Source organism: Gracilinanus agilis, chromosome 2, assembly GCF_016433145.1.
Source record: "Gracilinanus agilis isolate LMUSP501 chromosome 2, AgileGrace, whole genome shotgun sequence".
Taxonomy (NCBI): Eukaryota; Metazoa; Chordata; class Mammalia; order Didelphimorphia; family Didelphidae; genus Gracilinanus; species Gracilinanus agilis.
Genome location: NC_058131.1, coordinates 421,199,328 through 421,221,856, shown reverse-complemented (window position 1 = coordinate 421,221,856; position 22,529 = coordinate 421,199,328). Strand labels below are relative to the sequence as shown.

Genomic DNA, 22,529 nt, shown 5'->3' with positions numbered 1-22,529 from the left:
TTAAATCATAATAGTGACTGGATGTCCCATTATATCTTCATTCTGGGAACTGAATCTTCTCTTCGAACAAAGAAAACAGTTAAGCACAAATAACTGATATGTGACTTTTCTGTTAATGTATGTCATAATGATGATAGCATTTATATAGCTCTTCTTACAATCTTTTAAAGCTCTTTAATACTTTACATGTTACTTAATTTGAGCCTCATAATAAATCTGTGATGTAGGTGCTATAATTATCTCCATTTCATAGTCAAAGAAACTGAGACTGACAGAAGTGATTTGCCCAAAATCATATAGCTAATAAGTATCTGAGGCAGGATTTGAACCCAAGTCTTCCTTCCTGACTCCATATTCTATGAGCTTTTCTAACTAGCTTCCTAATATTCTGCCTTCACTGCCCCAGATATCGCCTCTGAAAAGGGAACATTATCTGTTCTCTAGCACCATTGTTAGGATTTTTTTTTAATTACTCAAAAACCAAAGCATAATACAATGGAAAGACTGATGACTTCAGAGTCAGAGTACCTGAGTTCAAATTCTGACTCTGTTACTACATTTGTGACACTACCTAAGTTACTTCACCGCTGCACTAAGCATTTAGTAAGAGTCTATTACATACACGCCAGGCCTGGTGCAAGGTGCTAGAATACAACAATAAAAAGAGAACAGTCCCTTTCCTCAGAAACTTACAATTTATCATGGGAAACAACATCTACACTGTTATTTTATATTTATTTTATGTATACTGATATACAAAATAAAAATAAGATTATTTGTGGAGAGACTATTAATAGGAGGATTCGAAAAGACCTCTCTAGAAAATAGTATTTGAGCTGAGCTTTTAAAGAAACTAGGGATTCTAAGTGGTAGAAATAAGGAGGGAGTATATTTCAAGCATGGATGACCAGTCTGGGCAAAGCCAGGGAGTGATGTCAGGGAATATTAAGTAGGATAGTTTGGCTAGATCATAAATGTATGTGATAGAGTGTGATGTACAACTAGCATAAAAAGGTAATTGGGAACGTGAGTTGTGAAAAGTGTTAAATATATAATGTATAAGTTTATATTTAATTCTAGAAGTAATAGGAAGCCACTAGCTTGCTTCAGAACTATGAAGTTAGCAACTGTGTGGAGGAGGAGCTGGAGAAGGAAGAACTGTGAGACAGGAAGGCAAATCAGAGGCTATTGCAATATTCCAAATGACAAGTAATAAGTGCCTAAACTAGGGTGTTAGTCCTGTGGATGAAGAGAAAATTAATGTGAAAGATACAGGGAAGTAAAATCAACAAGGCTTAAAAGTTGATTGAAAAATGGTTAATTGTTATTAGTGGTTAACTGGATAATGGTGTAAGGAGGCAGCTAGATGACTCAGTGGATTGAAAGCCAGACCCAGAGACAGGAGGTCCTGGATTCAAATGTGACCTCAGACACTCCCAAGCTGTGTGAAACTGGGCAAGTCACTTAACCCCCACTGCCTAGCTCTTATTATTCTGCCTTGGAATCAATACTTAGTATTGATTCTAAGACAGAAGGTTTAAAGGTTTAAAAAAAAAAGGCATTGAAAACTATAAATGAACCACCAATTTAAACCACCAATACCTTACTCCATGTAAATTGGCAAAGATAACAAGAAACAGACGGTTGATGTTGGAAAGGTTGTGAGAAAAACAGACATGGCAACATACTATGGAACTATGAACTAATATGGATATCAATTTGGAATTAGATAAATATTGATAAAATTGTTCACTCCTTTTGAACCACTGACCTCACTAGAGGGTATATACCTCAAGGAAGATAAAGACAGAAGGAATGATTCTAAATATGCCAAAATATTCATATCAGTGTGTTTCTGTGATAAACAAGAACTAGAAACAAAGAAGATAGTTCATCAATTGAGAAATGGTTGAAAACATGTTAGCATGCAATAAAAATGATAAAAGAGGATTCAAAGACGTGGGAAGATCTTCATGATTTGATGCAGAACAAAATACTCAAAACCAAGAGAACAGTATATATAATGACTACCACAATTGTCCCTGAAAAGATCTTTAAAAAGAAGCTAACTAAAAAAGCAATGAATGTCCTAGAAAACAGATGCTTTAATGAAACATAACCTTCCACTCATGGAAGGGAGGCAGGAGACTACAAGGACAGTGTATTATGTACACCATCATATGTGTTCACTATCATGTGTTTATGCTTATTTTGTTGGGTTTTTTTTGTCACAAGGTAAGGTCAAGGTGGGAGAGAAAAGCAAACAAAGGGTAGAAGTTTGATATGATTGTTATAAAACCAAAAGGTATCAATAAACTAAATTTTATTAAAGGGTTAAGAGGGAAAAAATACATGTTTTACCATTTTCTTAATGTCAAACTCCAGTTGGATTGTTTTAGTAAGTTTATTCTGTACAACTAATTATGAATTATTAGTATCTGAAGCTTAGGGCTCAGAAACAAATAAAAGTAAACTCCAATCTAACTAACCCTGTGGTTCTACCTTTCTCCTAGGTCAATAAACCTCAGAAAGAAGACTGTGAGAGTTGACTAAATTTCTAGGAGATATAATTTGCAAAACTGAAGTCAAAATGTCACGAGATAAGAAAATATATAATCAATGACATTTAAACGCCTTTTATTTGAATATTCTAGTTTAAAATAATTTTAAGGATACTAATGAACACGCAGAAAAACGAGTCACTTCTGATGAACTGCATACTAAATATTTTTAACAAACGCAGGTGTTTATAGACATTTTTGTTTTTTTATAAACATATATATGAGCTACCTTTGAACTTTTTTTTGCATCAAAAGTATAACAATCAGTACTTACTTCTCTGCCTGTAAGGATATGTCTTGCCAGTTTCACTTTGGCAAAATTTCCCTTGCCAATTGTTTTCAGAAGTCTGTAGTTTCCAATATGGGGTTGTTCATCTGCACAGGAAGCTACAGAGTTTCTACAGCGAGCTCCAGAGCGCCCAGTTCGAGAGATAACTTCTTGACGTCCATCTCCATGAGATGTGTGCTAAAATAATAACAATATACACAAGAATAAGGAAATAAAAGAACACGAGGTATTTAACCAATTTTAAAAGTCTCTGGTTGAAGAAATAAGATTATTGCTTATAAATTAAAATTAATTTTAACCTGTATCATGAACTTCTAGGAATATTTGTCCATTTTATTGCATCTTCCCATTTTAAATTTAAGAGGAAAAGAATGAATATTTGGAAAACTAGAAATATAGGGGATTGGAGCAGCTAGGTGGCCCAGTGAACAGAGCCGTGCCTGGAGATAGGAAGTCCCAGGTTCAAATCTGACCTCAAACACTTCCTAGCTGTGTGACCCTTGGCAAGTCACTTAACCTCAACTGCCTAGTCCTTACTGTTCTTCTGCCTTAGAACCATACTTAGTATTGGTTCTAAGACAGAAGATAAGAGTTGAGAAAAATATATATGACTCTCTTAAAAATATCAATAACAAGGAATTAGGTTTGCAGAACCCTTCTAAAGTATTTTTTGCATAGTTATAGTTGATCTTCACAATAAATCTATGTGGAATAGGTGTTACACTGTAGACAGGTGCTATCTTCATTTGACAGATGAGTAAATTATAGGTAGGAGATAAGTGATTTTGCTCAAAGTGAAAAACAATTTAGTAACCAAGTTATATAGAACTAGAGTAAAAGTTTCCTAAAATTAAAGTCCTGTCCAATTTCTACTACACTAACATTCAAAAGGTATACTTACAAACACTTACACAGTATAACTTAAAAGATCACTAGCATTACATAAGCATCTAATTTAAATAATTACCCAAGTTATAAGCACTCATTTTTAAACACAACTTTTAAGGTCTAAATAGCCTTTATATGTCTCTCCTTACCACTTCCTCCAAGGCTATCATACAAAGCATTTTCTAAACTTTTCTCTTCTCTGAGATGTCCTGGATCAATAGTACTAAAGAGTGGCCCCAAATCTGTCTAACTAGTCTCTTCCCTATGACCTCTATATCCCCTTTTCAAGACAACTGTGCAAGGACACACCTTAAGTGCCTTTTTACTTCTAATTCTTAAGTCTCTGAGGAAAATCTCTCTTGCCCTATTATGATCCAAAATAAACCCAGTCATGACCAATACTTTCTCCACCCTTTTCCTCATACCTATAGCTACTGAAATATATCTTAAAGGTCCAGCTCAGGTGAATTTCTTTCTCTGATCTCACTGCCCATCCCTGTCTTTCTCAGGTCTCTGTTCAACCTTTGCCCAATCCATTCCCCATAGATTCTAATTCATTCTCCACTTTGCTATTCATCTGACCAAGTCATCCCTTCTTCTTTATTCGATAAACTCCACTGGCCTTCTACCACTTCTAATTTTAAGATTAAAACTACACTTAGACTTCTGGGATATTGTATGAAATTCTCGGACATCCAAAGCCCTTCATAATCTAGCTTCTTCCTAATTTCCAGTCTTTTTAAATTTAATTCACATACTTAACCTCACATAATCTATGATTCGGTGATACTGATATCCTTGCTATTCTACATTCAAGTCACTATACAGCTCCAGACCCATGAAATTCACTAGTTGTCTGTTTTCCAAATTTTCTCCCTCCTTGTCTCTGCCTCCTGATTTCAGTTTGTAACAGAATCCCACCTTTGACAAGTCTTCTTGATTCTCCTTAATGCTACAGCCTCCCCTATATTGATTTTATCCAATTTATCCCCAATAGAACCTTTGTCCACTGCTATTTGTATGTTGTTTCTCGCCATTAGAATGCAAATTCCTTGACAATAGGGGCTGTTTTTTGGTCTTCTTTATATCCCCATTTATTCCGTAAATTCAATCTTTTTACACATCATAATTTCTTAAAAATAGGGTACACAAATAACAACACTCAATTTTAGGTAAAACAAGTTTACTCTTCTATTTTAGAGAATACAAGCAATTTGTTTTAAGATTCAAGGTCATTTAAAATTTGAATTTGCAGCTCAGTTTTTCCTAGAAAAATAAACAGAGAGCAATCTCAATTATTCCAAAAGGATACAGACTGGGGAGGAAAAGAAATCACATTTATACACATCATACAGTCCAATTCTACCATGGTTTCAACATATCCATGTTGGTATAGACTGAATATGAACTCAAGCTAGTAAGGACCCTTGAAGTGTCCCCTTCCACCTCCCCATCCCCAGACCAATAGCTGTATCTGCAGACATAAAGGAGGGAAATAATCTAGGAATGGCTTGGTAAATGTTTAACAGTCAGATCTCGGAGGGAAAAATGTGCCTTTTCATGACCTGAAGTTTGAACTACATGAACATTATTTCCAATACTTTGTGTGGAATGGGATTTTGTGGAGTATGCACCCCCAGAATCATTCTAATGAACATATTAGGAGTCATGATAGTATGCAAACAATCAAAAAATAACAAATCATAGCCTGATTGGTAATATTTTCCAAGATGTAAATGCTTATACTGAATTTTTTTTTTTAAACCCTTACCTTCTGTCTTGGAGTCAATACTGTATAATGGCTCCAAGGCAGAAGAGTGGTAAGGGTAGGCAATGGGGGTTAAATGACTTGCCCAGGGTCACACAGCTGGGAAGTGTCTGGGACCTGATTTGAACCTAGGACCTCCCATCTCTAGACCTGGCTTCTCAATCCACTGAGCCACCCAGCTGCCTCCTATACTAAAATTTTAACGCTAAGGTCTTTTAACCTTGCCAAGAGGGTATCTGCCATCTCTACCAATATTAACTGCCAATGATAAGGGCAGAAAAGTGGGACACTGTACTCTCACTAATCCTCACAGAATTGTTAGAGCTGAAGACAGTGATTATGGCACTATATATCCTGAGCCGCCTTCTCTCTTTATACTTAAGATCATTTGATCTCATAAGCTTCCGTGAATTCAACTAACATTTCTATGCTCACAATTCTCACATCTATTTATCTACTGAGCCCTAAACATTCTAAACCTCCAGATCCTCTTCTCCAACTGCCTAATAAACATCTGAAATTGGATGTTCTATAGACATATTAGACCCAACAGATCCAAAACTGAACTCGTCATCTTTTTCTCTCAAACCTTACTTTCTTCTTAATCGCCTATTAAGAGTACCACTACCATTCTCCCAGTTATCCATGCTCACAAATTGGTGGTACAGTATTGCAACACTTTTCCAGACTCCAAAAATAATAAAAATGTGGAATAAAAAAGCTGACATTTATATAGGACTGTAAGGTTTACAAAGTACTTATATGTATTATATATTTCATATTGTATATATCTATGTAGGTGTGTATATATAAAATCTTTCAAATGCCATTGATAGTGACTCAAAAATTTCATTTGCGAATTCTTTTAATATTTTAGGAGGTAGTTCATATGGGTCAGGTTGGCTTGAATTCATCAAAAGCAACTCATTAACTTTTCTTGGACATCAACTCCCTATTTGCCATTTTACATCATTCTTTTTTGAAGCAAAGTAACCTCCTCACAATAGTTTGGATACAAAGTAAACAAGGATAAGATATAGGGACTAGACATGTGATTTTCCCAACATAGAAGAATTCTCAATGAAGAAACACCTCTACCAATGAATGTCAGCAACTTCTTTTCAATTTACTTCTTACAGAGCTGTCTAAGGCACTCTTAGGGTATAAGTGACTTGCCTAGGATACAATCAGGAAGACCTTAAAAGCCTGGTCTTCCTAGCTCATTCTATTCATCAAATCAGCCCATTTTTCCATACAGTAGATAATCAAAGTAAGTCAAGGAATTAAATAAAAAATTGTGGCAGTACTTAACCCTTCTCCTTAAATGTATCGACTAATTAAAACAACAGACCTAGCAGGTATAACTACCTATCTGCCATATAGCTCAACTGAAAATACAATGGAATCAAATGTTGTTAAAGTAGAAAATGCTCAAACTTTTCTCAAATATAAAAATAAACATAGGTGTTAAGGAAAAGTTAATGACAAGTCACATTCTTTCAAGAAATATCAACAATGAACATCTATCATAGAGCTCCACAGGGGATACAAAAATTTTCATATATAATTCTGCCCAAGAACTCAAAAGATTTTACATTTGAATATAAGATCAGGACATAAATACATTATAAAATATGGTACGGTGAAATAATATAAAGAGAGGGAAAAATATTATGTAAAGTCAAAAAGTCTGGACATCAACACTAGGAACAATACTAATAAGCTAGAAAATGCAAAGGAAGTCTTCACCCAGAAGACTAGAAATGAATTGAATGCCCTTCAGTCCCCGTCAGTCCATATCATACTGGGAGCAATTGAAGGAACAGGGGAATGTTAGTCTGGAGAAGATGGGGATAGAGAGCAAGATGGATAAAACTTGTTATTTCTCTAGTAAGAAGTCAAATAATCAATATTTACTAAGCACACTGCTAAATGCCAATCCCAGCAGGAAGGCCAGAAGTTGTAGAAAAATAAACTTAGGCTTGAGGCCAATAGAATTTCTTAACAATTAGTGCAGTCCCTAAGTAGAATGGGCTACTTTGAGAAGTAGTTCCCCCTCATTAGAAATCTTCAGAGTGGCTCTTTTGCCACATGTAGTTGGAGAATAGAAAGGAATGGTCTTTTGAGTATGGGTTCAACTAGATAGCCACCTTCCAACTTTATATTCTATTATTCCTCTAGGGCAGGGGTCAGCAACGTATAGCTCTCAAGCCATATCTGGCTCTTTTGAGGGCACTGTTACAGGAGCGCGCACTGTGAGCACTGTACGGCTCTCATGAAATTACATTTTAAAAAATGTGGCGTTTATGGCTCTCATGGCCAAAAAGGCTGCCGACCCCTGCTCTAGGGGGTGGGAGGTGAGGTACTCAAGAAAATCTCAGGGAAAGAAAAAAAAAATCACATGTAATATGTATATATAATCATAACTATATATACTGTATTATAATAGGAGACATCACATTTAAGCTAGATCTTAAAAGGATGGGTAGTAAGACAGCCGATGGTAGGGGTAATTACGAAGGAAATACTGTAAGTGAAAATCATGAGAAAAGACAAGTGGGGCAGGGAAAGGAACAGGAATTTATTAAGTGTCTACTATAGGCCAGGCCCTGTGTTTAGGGATTTTATAAATATTATCTCATTTGATCCTTATAACTGCAAAGTAGGTACTACTATTGTCTCCATTTTATAGTTGAAGTAACAGGCAGATAGAGATTAAGTGACTTGACTAGGATCTCACAGCCAATAAGTTTCTGAGGCTGAATTTGAACTCAAGTCTTCTTAACTCCAAGCCTAGCACTCTAGGCCATTGCCCAATCTGGTTATGGAGTTTGAGACGTTTTCAAAACAAATAGTCCAGTTAGGTTTAAGTAGCTGAAGAGGAATAATCAGGCTAAGATGCATCCAAATCATAAGTCTTGGATGGCAGATAGACATTTGGATTTTATTCCATATACCTAAAGTAAGCCATTATGTTTGTTTTTTTGAGAAAAGGAATGATGTACACCCTAAGACCTACATGAATTAGAATGACTCTCCTAATGTCTCCTAATGTCCTGATCAACACATATTCATTCCTTAAATTAGGGTAGCCAGCAACTTAGAACCTCAGAAAAGCATTATAAATTGGCAAAATCTTCATATACATGAGATTCCCCAGTCTCAGAATCCCAAAGGTACTAAAGATCCTATACTTCAGTGAGTCAAGAGATCAGGAGTTAGCTGTTTGCTCAACATTGGAATACCTTCTGAAACTTTTTTCTCATCACCTTAGAATGAGGCCATAAGAGCTCATTCTGAGTGGGAATTCAGTCTTTCCCAAGAGACCCAATTACTACTGATACAGATTACTGGCCAAAAATTCCTGACACCTTCACCCACTGCATATACCCTTCATGAATTCCCTATTATCTGGAGTAATAAACGTACTGTCACCTTCTATGATCACTACATCAACACAAAGCTTAATTATTACAGAACCCTAGAGAGGAAGTCCCCTGATCAATTGGTTCTTTCCATATTTGATAATCTTTTGTTCCTCTTACTCCTGAAGAATTCAAGACTTGCCATCTGCCAATGCAAAGATTCTATTCTCTTCCCCTCTGTCTACTAGTCAACATTCTTCCCTATCCTTATCATTCACATAGCCTTTTATATTGCACCCATATTTGATCCCACAAAATTTCCAATTCCATCACTTCAAATAAGCCTGAATCTTTTCAGAGCAAGCTACTGTCCTTACCATAAACCTAAACACGAAGAGTAAATATATTTTTCTTTCTCCAAGAGAGCTATTTCCAAACTCTTCTTCTGCTATCATTGTTCACCCTAAATACTTTTGGTGGAAACAAATTCTCCTCCCCATACCCCCAAAAGAAACATACTCCACTCCTCTTCTCAAGGAATTTAATACAGGGCTCTCAATCTCTCCAACTTGACCCCTTTCCTCATTCTTAAAAACTTCAATATACATGCTCTTATTCTCTCAATGACCCTAGATTTCCTCAACTTTCATGTCCCCTGATCTTCACTTAAATTCTGCTACCCAAAGGTTGCTCTTTCCTTGGATCTCACAGCCACCTCCATGATTTGGATTATAAAATCCCCCCCTTCTTTTTAACCATAATCTTTAGTTCTTCCATCTGTTTCTATGTCTCACTTTTGCTCAATCTTTTTGTCTTCAATATGGTTTCTAGTCCCTCTATTCTCCACTGTCATCCCAAACACATACAACTTGAATAAGCTTTTTGTAAACAAAATTTTTATTGATATTATCTTATTACTTACGTTTCCTTTTATCAATATGTAATTTCCTTCCTTAACTCTTTTAATTAAGTCAATCTTCACTTTTGTTTTGTCTGAGATCATAATTACTACTGCTGTTTTTTTTTAACTTTGAAAAAAGCATAATAGATTCTGCTCCAGCCCTTTCTTTACTTTTATTCTGTTTGTTGTCTTCCTGCTTTAAATGTTTCTTGTAGTTTACATACTGTGAGATTCTGACTTTTAATCCACTCTGCTAATCCTCTTCCATTTTATGGGTGAATTGATCCTATTCACATTCATAGTTATGATTACTATGTGTTTACAGGCTTGAAAAAAAAATCTTTGTATATTCAGTGTCTAGTATAACACGTTGTGCATAAATAGATGCTTTTTGGATAGTTTTTTTCTAATCCAATACTCAAGCTGAGCCTTCATTTTCCTGTCTTTAAAGACTTAACTTGTTCTTCCTTTTACCGTCCCAGCCCCCCATCACTTCTATGCTCCAATTTCTATATTACTGGAGGAAACCATGGAACTGTCCCAAATAGGTTTACTACTAACTAGTTTGTTAGCTAATTTTTTTTGTTTTTAAAATCTTCCAAGTAACAAGTTCCCTCTAATTTCCCACTTTCCCTCAATTAAGTAAGTAGGATAGTTTGGGTGAAGAGCAACAGAGCCAGACAGAGTTAACAAAACTTTATACTCACAAGGGTAAGAGGAAAACAGATGCGACTTAGTATACAGTGTCCATTGCCTGAAATTGAATGGTAGCACCTGCTCATGACTATTTGCCCTCTGTAACCCAGAGTCAATTAGGGATCAAACTTTAAGTAGTTTTGGACAAAGGAGCATGACAGAGGAAGATAACAGTAAAAACAAGACTAATGAAATGAGAATATTTTCTAAACTGACCAATAAGGAAGGACGAGGAACACGTTCACAGGAATGTAACTTTTTAACAGCAAAAGGAGGGAGGGGGGTAACGTCCAATCTCTAGGACTTGCATGCATCCTGGGGGTCTGAAGACATACCAGTCAAACCAGTTTTCTTCAACTCACAAAATCCCTCAATACATACCTACCTAATCCAGTAAAACAAGTATTCATATTAGCCATGTCTAAATAGGTGTGTTTCTTTCTAGATTTTAAGTTCATCACCTCTCCATAAGAAAATGAGTTGCATGCTTAATCTTCCTTCTTTTGGCTTCATGGTTTATCACTGCATTGATCAAGTTCTAGTCTTTTAAAGTTATTTTTCTTTATAATGCTGTTACCACAGTGTAAATTGTTTTTAGTTTTTCTTGGTTTGTTCTGTTCACAGAGGTCTTCCCAGTTTCTTCAGAAATTGTCTATTTCATTATTTCTTATAGTACAATCATATTCTATTTCCTTCATATGCCACAATTTAATTATTAATTCCCCAATAGGACAGTCCCTTAAGTTTCCAATTTTCGTGCATATAAATTCTTCTCCTCTAATTTCTTTTGGATAAAAATTTAGTAGTAGTAATGCTACAGGAGCAAATGGAATTTTCAGTTTGGGAACTCTGTGTGAGTGTGGTGCCAAATTACTTTCCAGAAATGGTGGGACCAATTGAGAGATTTACAAAAGAATGTACTTATCTACTTGTTTTCCCCACAGCTCCTCCAACAATTGTCAATTTTCTATTTTGTCATCTTTTGCCAGACTGAGGAAGAACTATAAAGCTGCTTTAATTTATCCTCTTCTATTAGTGATTATGAGTATTCCCCACCTTTATGGTTTTTAATACCTTGGATTTCTTCCTTAGAAAACTGCCTCTTCACATCCTTTCACCATTAATCTATTGGAGAATGGCTCTGTCTTATACACCTGAAGCAGTTCCTTATTTATCTTGGATATGAGAACCTCCCCCACCCCCCACCTGGTTTCCTCCCAAATTTCACATAAAATTTTTTGGAGGGGTATTTTTCCATTTTGTTAGTCTTGAACTTTTCCCCTATCCATAAATCTGAAAGATGCAACTTTTAAAATATATAACCTTTTAAAATATCTAAACCGTATAGCTATTTGGAGATTATCTTGGTATAAAATGTGAGTAATGGGTCTATTTTTCCCAACAGTTTCTGTCAGTGAATCTTTACACTTTGGATCTATCACTTAATAACAATGTGATCACTATAATCTCTCTAAGATTTATGTAAGCTATAAATGGGATGCCGCTACATAGACAGAGGAGGTTTCCACACTAAGGAAAGTAAAAAATTCTTGATACATTTTGACTATATGGATAATACTTTTTTTGGGCCAGCAATCTTTTTAATCCCACCCAGTATAGACTGGATAAGACTTGCCTACTACTAACAGGCCTAAAACAGTGAAAAAGAGTTGAGCAGGAAGGGAAACAAGTACAAAGAGAGGGGGAGAATACTTTTAACTGTAACAGTTTCCAGAGATTGACTGAGATTTCAAGTATTATTTTGTCTAAAAGTTTTAAGGGCAGAGGATGAAGACAGGCTGATATCTGGAAAACCCTTCCTGTTCTATGGTTTCAAATTTATTCCTATCCACGATTTTAATTTAATAGGAAAAACAAAGGCAGAATAGAAGATTTAGTAAAAACAAAAAATCCCCTGTATTTTAAAATATGGTTCATAATTACAAATTTAATATTAAAAAATTCTCATCAATAAGGATTTTAACAGAATCATTTGGGACAACCAAGCTTCCACTATATCTCATTTGAAGCATGGTATTCATGAAGTCAAAGATGAAGGCTTGGTTTCTATACAGTAAACTTCAAAATATGAAAAATACTCAATCTACTAGCATTTAGTCCATTCTGAATTCAGGTTGTCATTTTAATACAAAATAGTTAAGAAAAAAAAAAGGAACCAAGAAACAATGTATAAATATATACTTCATTATCCATGTGATCCTGGCCAAGTCACAAACCTCGTTAAGCATCAGCATATTCTATAAAATGAGAATCTCTCAGGTTTCTTCTAGTTCTAGAGCGGCAATGGCAAACCTATGACATGCGTGTCAGCACTGACATCCATAGCCATTTTCGATGACATGCGGCCGCATACAGAGAAGTACGGGGCCGCATGCTGAGGACAAAACATTTGCTGTAGTATGTGTAGACACTCTGTGCACTATAGATGACAATTCTACCCCTATATTCATTTACCTATTTTGGTTTATTTAATACAGTTATATATTACAATTACACATTTTTGTTATTTAAATTATAAATATCACAAAATTATGGCTTTTTTCTCGAAGTGACACACCACCCAAGTTATGCTCTGTTTTTTGGAGAATTTTGACACACCAAGCTCAAAAGGTTGCCCATCACTGTTTTAGAGTCTATAATTCCATAATCCTATGGCTCAATTACTATTACTGAGAAGAAGGGAAAAAAATCACTTAAAACACAGGCCCTTCAAGCAAACAACTCCAAATATTGCTGGAGACTCAAAGCTTAACTCAATGACTATTTAGAATGCTAACCCTAAACAAAGCAGTTTCTAAGATATCTTGAAAAGAATCTCATATTCCCTTAAGAATATTCAGATCATTACCTAAGTAAAAGTAATATAAGGACACTTGTGACTTGCTTTTCTCCCAGTTCTACCAATAAGAATAAGCTTCCCTGGCTATTACCTAAAATCACAGAATATGTTTCACAAGCAAGCTGTTCCTAGTGATGAAACCATAGAACCATCGAGTTTTAAGTGGTATAGGATTTTGGAGATAATCTAATACAACTTCCTCATTAGAAATGAGGAAACAAGAGGACTAGAGAGGGGAAGTGACTTGCCCAAAGTTATGCGGATGGGAACAGGAAAGCAAAGATTCAAATCTTTGTCTTTCTGACTTCAAATCTTTTTCCTGTAACACAGTGCTTCTCCTATCTCCAAACATCAAATATATCTGGTACTATGACTTATAAGCATTTCTAGGAAGATTTGTTTAGGAGGAGGTATGAATAAGGAGAAAGAAAGGTTTCAAATTCTGTTGTGGAATCCTTCTGTACTTATAGTCTAGATAGAACCTCAAAACCTGGTTTATTCTCAGGTTTTGCCAGAATGTATGAAGTAAATGGGAGTTAAGTATTTCTTCTATGGAAACTTTTTATTTTTTTTTTTTTTAAATCCTTACTTAGGGAGCAGCTGGGTAGCCAGGCCTAGAGACCGGAGGTCATAGGTTCAAATCCGGCCTCAGACACTTCCCAGCTGTGTGACCCTGGGCAAGTCACTTGACCCCCATTGCCTACCCTTACCAATCTTCCACCTTAAGTTAAGGGTTTAAAATAAAAAAAACCACCTTAAGTTAAGGGTTTAAAAAAAAAAAAAAATCCTTACCTTCTGCCTAAGAATCAATACCACACACTGGTTCCAAGGCAGAAAGAGTGGTTAAGGGCTAGGCAATGGGATTAAGGGACTTGTCCAGGGTCACACAGCTAGGAAGGGTCTGAAGCCACATTTGAACCTAGGATCTCCTATCTCAATGGCCTGGCTCTCAAGCAGGCTACCCAGCTGCTCCCTGGAAACTTGTTCTTACAAGATGCTGGTAGAGAAATTAGGATTTCCCAAGGAACTTGGATTTAGACCAATGTTTTATAAGCATGACAAAATCTAAAAAAAAGAATAGTTTTCAATAAAAGTAAATACGAAGTGATACAATTGTGGGAAGTTTTAAAAATTAAAATCATGTTAATATGTAGCCCTTCAAAACCTTGCCACCCCCCTACCTTTCCGGTGTTCTTTCACTTTATATTCTCCATATACTCTTCAATCCAGAGACCCTGGCTTCCTAGTTTTACCTGAACTAAGATGCTATCTTTTGAATCTCAATATGTTCACTGGTCTTCCTTCATGCATAGAATGCACTCCCTCCCCATCTCTACCTCTTGGCTTCTTTCAAGTCTTAGCTAATATCCCACAAAAAGCCTTTCCAATCTCTCTTAATTCTTTCTTCTGTTGACTGTTTCCTATTGATCCTGCATATAGTTTGTTTGTACATGACTGTTTGCATGTTCTCCCCGATCAGATTGTGGACTCTTGACAGCATTTGCCTTTTTCTCTGTATCCTCATTGTTTAGCATAGTACCTGCCACACAGGAAAGGCTCAGTAAATGTTTATTGACTAAGTATTAATTGAATATTTACTATTCCAAGTTCTTTGCATTCAGAATACCCCTCCTGGATAAGCAAGCCACTGGCCTAATGGATTCAGGAGATGGAATGAGAAATACTATTTTTTGAATAGTCAATGTGGGAATTTGGTTTTGCTTCATGATGACTATGTTTTAACCGTTTTGTTTTGCCTTTTTTTCCTCCAACAGGGAGATGGGAGAGGGAAACAGTTTTTTTGTTAAAAAAAATTTTTTTAATCCGAAGTAGTTCCATGAAATTATATCCTATGCTGACTAAATAACCATTGAAGTCCTTTTCACAATCCCTGGAGGCATTTAGATTTTAAATATTATTCTACCCATCTTACAGAGAGAAAAAATTGGTGACTTTCTATGCTGGCAAAATATATCATCTATAGAACTTCCTAAAGATACTATTTTTTCCCACATCCATCTGGATTAAATCTCTGTCACTTAAAAATAATAGATTTGTCTTGTAATCTTTGAGTTTTAAAAAAATATTTCTGGTTTGTAGAGTTTCATTAAAATTCCCAAGATCTCAAAGCAAGTAGTAAGAGTTTTTAATTTGATCTAGTAATAAGGTCCATTCCCCTATAACCTTTAAATGAGATCTACTTTTAATGTTTTCTAACTATGTTTTTATATATATATAAATGAACATTCCTAACTATATTAATAAGAAATAATTTAAAAATCAAGCTGGGTTTGTGGAAAAACCTCAGGACTGGAAGTTTAAAGATTTACAAGTGTATGAATTTGAACCATCATTTGGTAATATGACTCTTAGGCAAGGGTCTAAATTTTTTTTCCTCATTTGCTAAATGAGGAGATTGGACTAAAAGTTCTCTAAGGTTCTTTCTATATGCTAAACTTCTAATTCTTTTTGTAATTCTACATACTCATCAGCTTAATATTGGAGATTCAAATCAGAATAGGGAGCTAAAAGGGGATTTATGATGAAATATTACATTTTCAGTTTATGATATAAAATATTCAATTATTAAAAGTAAAAACAAATTATCTACCTTGTAGTGTAGTGGATAATGTATTTGAGTCAGGAGACCTGGGTTCAAATCCCACTTCTGATGCTTTCTAGCTGTGTGACCATGGGGAAATCACTTAACCTCTTGAAGCCTGTTTCCTCATCTGTAAAATGGGGATAATAATACCTGTAGTACCTACCTCATTGAGTTGTGAGGTTCAAGTAAGAATGAGTGTAAAATAGTTTTACAGTCACTTACTTTTTACAGTTCTTTAATTTTAGTAAACCATCCAAAATTGCCAAAATAATTGTTGACTTCTTAAAATTAAACTACTAGGGCAAACAAAACTTAAATCTCTTCATGAGATGCATACAGGAATTGTTGATGTCGAATATGAATTTGAATTTTAGCTTTGAGCTTTGGCTTTGAGATGTACTTCAGGGAGTAAGAGACATTTCAAATCTTTCTTGAACAAGCCAAGCCAAGAGTTACTATAAACAAACTGAGGTGAACAATTCTGAAAAACATATAACAACTCTCACTTAGTGGAGTAAAAAAAGATAATGAATACACAATAAAGAATGTACATAATATATGTAATAGACTGAAAATGACTAATTTAAAATCAAAGAGATACTTTTAAAACCTGAAGAATTTGATTTCTTAAATTACTAACCCTCTCAGAATTATAAACTGTTAAATCAAAGTTCAAGAAGGCCCAGACACAGCATGTCCAAAACTGAAAGTCAATTTTCTACCTCTACAACTTGTTTTCCACCCTTTTTTTCCCTTATTGATGACAACCATCACCTTCCTTAGGACTAACCAAGCTAAAAATCTCCATTGCCTTTGATTCTTCAGTCAACACCTTAATTGTTGCAAATTCTAAAATTTCTCTTTTGTTAATCATCTCCTTACCCTCTACCTCCCAAGCAAACAACCCTAGTGCAAGGATCAAGGGAGCTAGATTTGAATCCCAGTTCTACTACTTACTTATCTGCATGACCCTGAAGGGATCTCTGGGACTGTTTTCTTTAAATAAGGGTACTGGACTAGATCATCATTTCTCAAACTTCGATCTGCCTCCCTCCACACATACCCCCCAGATCCTTTCAAGGGATCCTCGAGGTCAAAACTATTTTCATAATAAAACTAAGACAATTTATAATATAGTAACTGTTAACAAACATAACCCAATAAAAAAGCCCTTGGAGATTCTTAATAATTTTCAAGAGTGTAAAAGGTCTTAAGGTCAAAATGTTTGAGAATCACTAGCCTAAGTAGTAACTAAGTAATAACTAGACTTAAAAAAGTAAGCAGGCCCAGCCCTGACACCTGTTTTTGTAAGCTATAAGAATGAGTTTTACATTTTTAAGTAAAAATGCAAGTGTATTTTATTTTTTTAATAAAAACAGAGGGCAGCTGGGTGGCTCAATATATAGAAAGCCATGCCTGAAGTCAGGAGGACCTGGTTTCAAATTTGGCCAGACACTTCCTAGATGTGTGACCTTGGGCAAGTCACTTAACTCCAATTACCTAGTCCTTATCTCTCTTCCCTCTTGAAACCAATACTTAGTATAGATTCTAGACAGAAGGTATGGGTTTTTAAAAAGTAAAAAATTAAAACAGGCAACAGGCCACCTCAGATGATAGACTGCCAACTCCTGGCCTAGACAGTCACTTAGATCTCTTCCAACTCTAAATTCTCTCGACTCTCGACAAATTCTCAACAGATTTATTTAAAGAGCCTTTTTATTAGCCTCTTTCCATTCTCCCACCCTGCATAAAAATGGCCAGAACAATCTTTATTATGTGTCTTCTAAACATCATGGAGGAAAGTCTTCAGTGCTCCTTTATTGCCTACAGAATAAATTATGAAGTCCTTGGCCCCACACATCTATCTTTATCTACCCTTCCAGGCTTATTGCATGCAGTTTCCTGATACTCTCCTGACCTCTAAGCCTTTTCATATATCATCTCTGAAATACTTTCCCCTTCAAAGCCCAGCTCAAGTGCTAGCTACCTCTTTCTTGTAACCTTCCACCTTTCTAGAATCTATCATATTACTCTGGACCATTCCTAGGCATGCAACACCATATTACAACTTGTATTTTAGAGTTTCCTGGGATCTTATCCAATGAAAATTCCTAAAGAGCAGGGACAGTTTTGTTTCACCTGTTGATAGACTACAAAACAGAGTGTGTACTCCTGTCATCAAATGTTAGATGAATTAAAGGAGGCAAAGAATTAAACTTAGAAACTAAACTACTTATAACCTAAGTCATTTGTTCTTAAATTTAAAACATACAAATTCTTCCCTCATCCAGATTCACAAACTGAAATCTATGTTTGAGTAGTGAACACTGGATATTCGTGCTGTCTCAGACTATGATAGGAATCTGCTACATTACTGTTTTTAACTTCAATTTAGAGGTGAGGAATTATGTTCTTGACCTCACTCCAGATAGTCAAATCTGACTAACCTTTTGATTACTCCGTACTACTAAGCATTCCAAGAAAAAAATCAAGTCAGAAATCAATGACAAGGAAGTCAGCTAGGTAGCTCAGTGGATTGAGAGCCAGCCCTAGAGACGGGAGGTCCTAGGTTCAAATCTGGTCTCAAGACATTTCCCAGCTGTGTGACCCTGGGCAAGTCACTCGACCCCCATTGCCTAGCCCTTACTACTCTTCTGCCTTGGAGCCAATACAAAGTATTGACTCCAAGACGGAAGGTAAGGGTTTAAAAAAAAAAAAAAAAGAAATCAAAGACAAGTTCTTCAAAGAAAAAATATTTAATGCAGTAAGTTTAAGATTTTTCTATTGTTCAGTTTTGTTTTTAGTGCATTTAAGTAAAACATATCATTTATAATTACTGTACCAACTACAACCTATTGTTATTAACCAAGTAGTCAACATAATTATATGCTGGAGATACTGTGTCCCAAATTTTACAAGAGATTAAATCACCAGATGGTCAACCAACAAGTAGCAGTGTGGGGATTAAACTTAGGCATTTGATACCACTCGGCAACATTTAGTTGCTCAGTGTAGTAATTAAGTGAAGAATACCTAAGAGGACTAAGGAATCTTTTCCTAAGGTAATCTAAAATCAACCACCTTCACACTGCCCTAGTTTCAGTACAAATTCAGACCTTCATCTACCTTTTCACCTGGCCTACCACAACCTTCCTAATTTACCTCCCTCCCTCAAGTCATTTCCCCATCTCTAATATATCCTCTGAACAGCTGCCCAATTAATAGGCTAATAGTGACCAAGTCACTAGCCTCCTTAAAAATTGCCAGTGGCTCCTTCTTACCTTAAGAATAAAATATAAAAACTCTTCTGCTGGGCAGTTAAAGCCTTTCACTGGCTGACATGAACCTATTTGAAGACTTATTTCACCTTCACTAATTCTACTGTCCAACCTAACTGGCTTATCTGCTGCTCCTCATATCATTTCCAGCCTTGGTCCCTTGGCAGACTGTTCTCCATGTCTGGAAGGCATTCCATGCTCAACTCTACCTTTTAGCATTCCTAATTTCAAAGTTCCATTCAAGTGCCTCACCAACAAGAAGTTTTTCCTGATGCCAGCAGCTGCAATTGTATCCATTCACCAAATTACCTTCTATTTACTTTGTATACATTGTCTATTTATTTACCTGTTTACATAGTTTCCCCAATAGAATTAAACTCCTTTAGGGCAGGGCCAATTTCATTTGTCTTTGTAGCTCCAGAACCTGGCATGTCTGGCATGTAGTAGGCATGTAATAAATGCTTTTAGGTCTATTAAAATTAAAATTTTAATTTAAGTACAGTATTTGGTTTCTAATAATTACTTAACTTGATATTTTAACAGCCAAGAATTTTAACTGATTAATTCAATCAGTTCCGTCCTAGAAACTGAATATGAATTCAATCATTTGGATATAATTTACCCCAATGTTTATGGGGAGGGGAAGTTATCACTTTAAAACAAGGTTTCTTAACATTTTTTTGACCTCTGGCAGTCTGGCGAGACTTATGGGCCTTCTCCGAATGTTTTTAAATGTGTAAAATACACAGGCCTACAAAGGAAACCAATTATATTTAAATGGTTATCAAACAAAAATCTTTAGAAGTTCCAAGGACCCTAGGTTAAGGAATTCTGCTTTAAAAGGAACACAAACACAGTAACTGACAAAATAAAAAAAAATTTTCCCCTACCCCCTCAAAAAAGACATGACAAAAACTATATTTATTAAGTGTGTGTATTCTGGATAATTAAGATTTTTTTCATCTAGTGGTGTCTGACTACCACCCAAACTGATCATGAGTTTTTAAAAGCAACATTTTTTAAGAGAATTGACTTCTGTCGAGGTGACCCAAACAAGTTATATTAACTAGTACAACAGCAACGTTTAGACTTTTTTAGTCAATAGCACTCCTACTAAGGGAACACAAAATATGTTCTCACAGCCCAAGCATCGGTGGGTATTACTTAACTAACAATCCCCAGTCAATGAAAATAAGAATTTCTAAGAAAACATTACACTAACTTGCTCTTTGATCAATTTAGGCTTTTACTACTGCCCATTGTGTGCAGATTTAAAGCCTAGAAAGGACCCAGAAGCTCTTACCTCCCCACTAACTCCGTGAGAACCGAGACTACATCATAACTTTGGATCTGTCCCAAAGATAAGCTAGAATCCTAATATTCATTTATAAAGTATAGGGCCTTTCAAGGTTTACACACAGAACTTTCCTCCTAACAACTCAGTACGATAGATGCCTACTCCCAGTACTACAACCCAATTCACCAAAAAGGAAACTGAGTCTCTTGAGAGTTTTGAGATTTGCTCAAAGTGACAAAGGTTTTAAATAGGGATTTGGCTCCAGTCAGGTCGAAACTAGTACTCTTTTAAGTACACCCGCCCAAGGCTATTCAGCTGGCAAGTTAAATGCGCTGCTGCACACAATAGGCGCCTAGTGTTTGTGGAAAGCCGCGAGAATGTTAACAGACTAGTTGTTTTCATATTTGCTGACAAAATGTACTCAGCTGTTTCTAGCTTCTGGAAGAAAGGTGTTCAAGCAACGACACTACTATTATTTGAAACATCTCCCAGGATAAAACAAATGTTACCAACGAATTGCTGCAAAGGAGAATCAATCCATACCGTGGCTACTTACGTTTTCAGTGTCTCGCTCAATCACCGTAGGCAAAGGAGTCCTAGTGGACATTTTAATTCACTTTTAATTTTTCCCCCACAATGGAAAGAGAGGAAATACAAAACAAAACAAAAACAAAAAAAAAAAAAGACAAAAAAATTACCCCCAAAAAACAAGGAATGACAACAACAAAAAAAGAATCAAGCCTCGCCGGTCCGGTGGCCACAGGTCAGTCTCAGTAGTGGTTTTGAAGGGGCACCATGGGGGAGGGTGGCTTCCTTCTCCCTCCCCCCGCACAGTAGTCTAGATCCCAGGCTTGGCCCAACGATTCCCCGGGCAGGTTCCGGGCTTCATGCTGCTTTCGCAGCCCCACCCCCCAGGTCTGGGACTGGACACCGACCCCTTTCCCCCCTCCCCGCCCCGGTGCAGCTGGAGGGGCGGGGAGGTTTCAGGCGTGGGAAAGTCCTGGGAGGAGAGCGGTGCCCAGGACAGGGCGGTGGAGGACGAGGTGCGGCTGGCCTACGGGGTCTCTAAGGATCGTCCTGGCTCCGGGCTAGGCGGCCAGGGAGGAGCAGCACGAGCAAAGGCAGCGGCGGCAGGCAGGGCAGGGCCAGGCCAGGCTGGGTAGGGGAAGAAGGGAGGGGAGTCTGCAGGGTCCGCCCGCCAGGCTCTCCCGGGTTCCCGCGAGCCTCGCACTCCTCCGGCCGCTGCGGCTCCTCTTCCTCGCCTCAGGTTTCAGCGCTGGGGCCTCCACACCCCGGCACCAGCTGCCCTGGAAGAGAAGTGGAGGGCAGGCCGCGGAGGGTCACAGGCGCCGACCATGGAAGGGGCTTCAGGCTCGCAACTGTAGTCTCCTGTCACCGTCTTGCCGCCCCAGCCCCGCCCGCCTGCCTCCCTGCCTGCCTTCGCTGCCCGAATCTCCGCAGCCCGCTGCCGCCCCTCCTCAGAGATCCAAGATGGCCGCCGCCCAGCTTCCTCTGCTGCCTCCGGCTCCCCTCGCCGACCCCAGACGGGAGCGGAAGTGACAGCACCCTCTTTGCCCCGCCTCCCCAGCGGAGATTCGGCCAATAGCCGAATTGGCTGTTGTTGCTAAGGGCGACTGAATTCCTGTCAGGGAGGGGAAGAAGGAGAGGGGAAAGGAAAGGAAAGGAAAAGAAAAGAAAGGGGAGGGAGAGGAGGGGAGAAGGTAATAAAGAGAAAAGGTGGGGCGATGGGTGGGAAAAGACTCCTAGGGTCCTAGGGTTTAGGATTCTGAAGGGACCTTAGGGACTATCTGGTTCAAACCCAATTTTTACAAAAGGGGAAACTGAGGCCCAGAGAAAAGAATTGACCTGCCCAAGGTCATATAGTGTCGAGACTAAAGGAGGAACCCAGGTCCTCTGATTTTAAATCCAGTTGTCTCTTCAACCTTTACTATCTTCCTCTTTCCCTGGAAATGGGGTTTAGTTCCAAACCTTCCTTTAAAGAATCTTTAGAAATCCATTGT

The 22,529-nt window shown here is 37.2% G+C and overlaps 1 protein-coding gene across 1 annotated transcript in view; it reads right to left on the bottom strand.

The window, feature by feature from the left end:
* Window positions 1–21,137, bottom strand: part of MARK3 (microtubule affinity regulating kinase 3) — a 132,189-nt gene extending 111,052 nt beyond the window's left edge. Inside the window, exons 1-2 of the mRNA XM_044664630.1 lie at window positions 21,065–21,137; window positions 2,836–3,027 (exon numbers count right to left, since the gene is read on the bottom strand). Of these exons, the coding sequence (XP_044520565.1) occupies window positions 2,836–3,027; window positions 21,065–21,115 (243 nt within the window). The 5' untranslated portion in view covers window positions 21,116–21,137. The remainder of the gene's footprint in view (window positions 1–2,835; window positions 3,028–21,064) is intronic.
* Between the last annotated feature and the right edge of the window lie 1,392 nt (window positions 21,138–22,529).